General features: G+C 36.6%; 1 protein-coding gene across 1 annotated transcript; it reads left to right on the plus strand.

The window, feature by feature from the left end:
* LOC112095364 lies at positions 1 to 2,803 on the plus strand. Its single transcript, XM_024177189.1, has 9 exons — positions 1 to 369; positions 622 to 688; positions 808 to 885; positions 1,128 to 1,180; positions 1,300 to 1,383; positions 1,716 to 1,768; positions 1,845 to 1,909; positions 2,024 to 2,082; positions 2,468 to 2,803. Exons 1-9 carry the CDS (start codon positions 121 to 123, stop codon positions 2,555 to 2,557), a joined length of 798 nt encoding a protein of 265 aa, XP_024032957.1. The 5' UTR covers positions 1 to 120; the 3' UTR covers positions 2,558 to 2,803.
* The last annotated feature ends 2,653 nt before the right edge of the window (positions 2,804 to 5,456 follow it).

Raw genomic sequence — 5,456 nt, forward strand, 5'->3', positions numbered from 1 at the left:
TTTGACAGCAAATTTAAGAAAAAAACAAGCTAGACAGACGCGCGACGCGAATGACCAACCTCTGCTAAAAGGCAAACACCTCCATCACTATTTTTGCAGAAAGGAATCAGGGAACAAGGAATGGCGAGTTCGACAGTTCCAGAATCGATGTCGGAAGAGAAGCCGACGATTTCACACAGCGAGGCTCCGACAAGCTACAATCCCCAGATTCTAGGGCAAAGCGATACGCCATGGGTGGATTACGCGATCCACCAGGCTCGGTTCTACCAGAAGACCGCGCAGGAGACCCTCGATTCCGCCATTGAAGCTTCAAGATCCCGCCTTTCCCAGATTCTATCCACCTCTTCTGCTCATCTCAACCAAACTCTCGTAAGTACCAACTGTGTCCTCTCTTTGGTTCGAGCGAAGCTGAGAAATTAGAATTTACCGTGCGAAATAGCTTTTTTATCGGTGAAATTAGACTGTTTGGTTGCTGAGAAAAGTGAGAGAAAAAAACAAGACGGTGTGCGGCGTTTGTAGCAATGAATGAGTGGAGGAATTTGATTTTTTTTAGTTACGTGTTTCCATACGTGTTTCCTTCTGTGTGGAACTTAGTTTAATGAATTGGAAATCTGAATGTAGGACTCTTTACAAGATGTGAAGTCCGAGATTGGCGCTTATGAAGATCTTGTATTTGTGAAGATTAAAGGTTTTCCTGTTCTTAGCAATTTCATTAGTTGTTCTATATTAGTTCTTTTCAGTTCAATTTGAAATTTGAGGCAATTTTACACACATACACACACATATATATGATTGTTTCTGGTGCAGAGGGCATTCTTGTTGCAGCTTCACACCCATTGCTGACAGGAGGGTTAGCTACTGGATTGGGGCTTATTGTACCAAAAAGTATGGTTTTAAAGTTCAAAAGCAATTTAGTTATATACTTATATTTTAATATTGAATTGTAGATTAAAATGCTGTTATGTTTTGGTACGATTGCCAATAATTATTAGTGCTATAATAGTATCATTATCATATAGAGAATTTAACGAAGCAGCGTTTTAATTTCATATTGTATTCCAAAGTTCTTTTTATGTTTGGTAAATATTAGTTAAAGCCATTGCCAATGAATTGTTTGTTGCCTGCAGGGCCGCGGAGCTTTTTGTACTACAAGACCTTGCGCTTGCTTCGAAGCGAAGAGGTAAGCAGAGATGTTCGTTTTTAATTTTGGCATTTGCATTGTAATTGAAACTTCTAACGTTGATTGTTTGGTACTTTTTTGGTTTTATTGCAATATTTATTTTCTGTTTTTGTTTTCAGTCATTGCTTTCCAGGGCTGATGAAAAAGTAAAGCAGTTGCGACAATCACTTGATGCTATAAAGGCCGAAAGTGAGAAGTTGGAGGTAACCACTTCAGTTTCATGTCACTCTTGCTTGATAAAAAATTGATTAAGATTAAAACTTTCACTGTTTTTTGCAGTCATTTTCCCCCCCTTTTTGCTTTTCTAGTTTATGGTCAAATCAATAAGTTGTTACTTCACAGTTTGGAGGAAAAGAAATGCAGTCGCATGTTCTACAGGAGATGCACTTGTCTTATAAAATTCCAAGCAATAGTCTTATGAAATTTTCCAAGACCCTTTTATAACAGAATCAATTATGAGGATCTTTCTGTTTCATTAACATATTTGCTCTGAGCATCCTAATAATACAACTCATGTCATAAAAAATGCTTTCAGAAGAGGGCAACACAAGCAGAACAAGAATTGATGAGGGGACGGACAAAGCTCAGGTTTGCATCTCAGCTTTCACGCTACCTTAGTTTCTGTTGCATTTTTTTCCCATTCAAGCGTCTTTTTCTATTACAGACAAGCAGGGAAGCAGATTCAAGGTGTTATTCGCTCGGCTTATAAGATTGAAAGGCAAGCAGCAGGTATGCAATATGATATAATCCAAAGCCATTTTGTCGTCAGGCCAGGCGCAGACTGTGTGAAAAGATATCTTTCTCACCATCATTTCATATTATCTTTGTTTCTTTTGTCACCAGGTTTGAAAGATGTCCTCAGTGAACTTCCCAGAAGAGAAGCATCTAGATTTCGATCACAAGTACGTCTGCAGTTAAATTCTATCGTTTCATTTTTTACAGTTTAGAGAACTCAATACTCGGACCCTATAAAACTAGAGAGTTGCTTTTAGAAATATCCATTACCTGGAGCTTCGCTTATTGAGATAACATGTTACTGCATTATAGTGGTCATTATGCAGTCTTTTTCTAAAATAAAATAAAATAAAATAAAAAACAAGAAAGAAAGAAGGAAAGAAAGAAAAGAATGCAAAAGTCTTCCTGTCTATGTCCACGTATTTTCTCCCTTTAGTTTTCATCCCACCAAATATTTCATATCCGGTGATCATTACATTGATCTCCTTTTCATTTGTTTGAAAAATTTGAGTATGCGAGAAGTGCTTACTCTGGAATCTCTCTGTTTGCTAGGTTTCAGGCCTTGTTTCTGAGGCAAAGCGAGAAAGAAACACATTGACAAAGGAGGTCACAAAGATCAGCAATTACGGGATCTCGGTCTGAGAATTCCATTACCATAATTTCCCAGCCTGTGAGCACTGGGAATCTTTTGATTATAATGGCTTCATTTTGATGTTTTACTTCAGAAATAATTGCCGTAAAACAATTCGTCTTCATATTTTTCAGAAAGAAAGGCATTTTTTTATTAAGAGAAAACCGTTTCTCTCAACCTCGGCAAGGATATACATGTCATCCAGCAAGATTTGTGCTACTTGAGGTTTTATAATTAACACACAAAGTTCAAACGTATTAAGGAATTCCTTTGCAATCCTCTTCATTGCTGAGTTTCAAGCATTATTATAGCTCTGGTTTCTAGCCATATAACTTTCGTAAGATTGATTGTTTTCTAACTTTTGGTGGATAAATCAAATACTTGGGGATGCTAACTTTACAAGAGCATGGTCTTCAAGGTTGCGAATTGCTCCACCAATACCAACAATCTCTGCCCCCTCCGAGGCCGCGAGCCGCCAGCCACGAACTGTTGGAAAAATGGCTTTTTAAGCCATTTTAAAGGCCCATTTTGAGGCCCATATTCGGATGGGGTCCAATAGGGTTTTGGGACGGGTCTCGATGGATTTGCGTTCCCCGTCGTGAGGAGATTGAAATTGATCCCGGCAGGTTGGGGCCTAATGTGTGCGGACACGAATGCCAGACCGGAAAATTCACTCCGTGCGAGCTTACTTTTGCGTTTTTTTATTTTTATTTTTGCTTCGGCCCTTCCAGCTTCTTCTAACCGTTTGGCCTTAGCAAATGCTGTGCTTAATGGAGATTAGAGAAGGCTTAATGGGGTGCTTAATTCTGAGATTAATTGTGATGATAAAGGCTGGTTATTGAATCAGTTTTTTCATGAACCTGGATGTGTATTGTGGCTGGGTTCAGGAAACGTTTTATGCACAATTAAAATGGAGATTAAGGGCCTTTAATTCCTGGTTCCATAACCTATTTTCCAGAGCCTATATAAGGCGTCTTCACATGAAGGAGAGGTTCACTTGCACAGAAACATATTCTGTTCTTCTCCCACGAGTTCTTCTTCTTCTTTTCCAGTTCATTGTGTTCTTGTAGTTTGGTTTTGGTGATAGAGGAAATATAAAGTTCTAGTTCGCCGGACGGTTCCGAAAGTGCATCGAGCTACCGTCGTTGTCGTTGTATTTTGGGAGACGAACGTCCAACGTAACCTCAAGCACACGCCGGAGGGGACGAATCTGTTTTAAGGAAAACGTGCTCCACGTGCCTCAACATTTTTCCAATTCCATTTTCAAGTTTGGTAGGAAGGTTGAATTTATTTGCATTGTATAATTTTAGTTTTTCCATTTCCCTATAATTTTGATCTTCTTTGTATTATCCAATTTCGGCTAACACGAACCACGGAGTTCCTTTTGAATCAAATGCTGCAGGCAATGTGCCCCATATTCCAACACTTCTGATCAAGATTTTCCAAGCCAAAACTCTTTTCCTCAGTAAGTACATCTACAAAAAAAACGTGGAGACCCAATTCGATTTCATCTTTCTCATCATCTTTGGCCGCCAATTCTTGCACAATGTGTTTTCCATGTAGGCTTCCTCTAGTATGAAGAATATCCACGCAAGTCTTCTACAATAAAATTCGCAGTTCTGCAGGACGATTCATGTTTCAGGAGTACTTCCAAAGCCAGGAATTAGAAGGCGATTCTCTCTTCGCTTCCTTAGCTTCTCGAGTGCTATCCGCTCTACGATATCAAAAATGGATATGGATTACTTAAAACCTTTTTTAATCTCCATTAGTTTTTTAATATTGCTTAGAAAATTCACAAACTGCAATGTTTTTCTTTGTAAAGAAACAAACAAAATAAGAGAGAATACGTTGAATGAAGAAAAATAAGCAGCAAAACTATTTTGAACGGATGTAGAAAATAAGCAGCATAAAAACTCTAAACTAAGGCATAGAAAACTTGATTTATTATATTATTGTACATTTCATCGTACAAATTTATATGTGTTGATCATATTATTTTTAATTTTCACATTTTAAAGTCAAATTTTCAAAAGCCTTTTTTTTTTTTTCCCAAAAAGGTAATTTTCAGAAGCTTTTAAATTCACAAGTTACAAGTATCACTGTGTTAATTGTTTTTTTTTATTTAAAAAAAAAAACTCAACTTAAGCCCACATGACTGTACATACCATAGAGAAAATTATTAAATTTACCTTAAGAGTGGATACGTTCAGATTTTTACTTTTTTTTTATTTATTAATATCCTATTGACTAATATAGTATTTAATTAAAAAAGTATTAATCAAAATTAAAAATTAAAAATTAAAACTCATATAATCAAAAGGGGTATTTATCTTTTTTTCTCTAAACCTTATTTGGACTATTCGCGAGGTAGCATATGCATATTAAGCCTAACACCATTTATGAAGTATAGTTAGACACCCACACCACTTTTAAGTGTACATCAGGCTCAAATCCTTTCACATAAATGGTGTATTCAGATACCAACTATCTAAAAATGGGATTGCTCTAATTCACTCATTTGTGCATGTGCCCGGCTCCTTGAGAAGCTTGGAATCACTTTTCTAAGTGAACGTTTAGTTCATAGATTCAGAATCATGATTCAGAACCATTCTTAGTTTATATGTATTTTATGTGAGAGAAAATACTGTAACGAACCACGAACCATGATTTAAATCATGGTACGAATCCACTAACTAAACGCACTGTAAAAAATTTCAGTCTTCACCTTTAAAAGAGCTAAGGTGATGTGTACAAGAATGCTTCAGCCAAATGTTAACATTCATCATTGATTTGAGATATACGGTCTCGTTTAGTTCACCGATTTAAATTTTTAACTCGAGTTGAAATGTGACTTTATGTGAGAATTTTTAATTGTAGTAAAAAACTTAGATTTAATTTTTTGTGAGAACT

Source organism: Morus notabilis, unplaced genomic scaffold (genome assembly GCF_000414095.1).
Source record: "Morus notabilis unplaced genomic scaffold, ASM41409v2 Scaffold1009, whole genome shotgun sequence".
Lineage (NCBI taxonomy): Eukaryota > Viridiplantae > Streptophyta > Magnoliopsida > Rosales > Moraceae > Morus > Morus notabilis.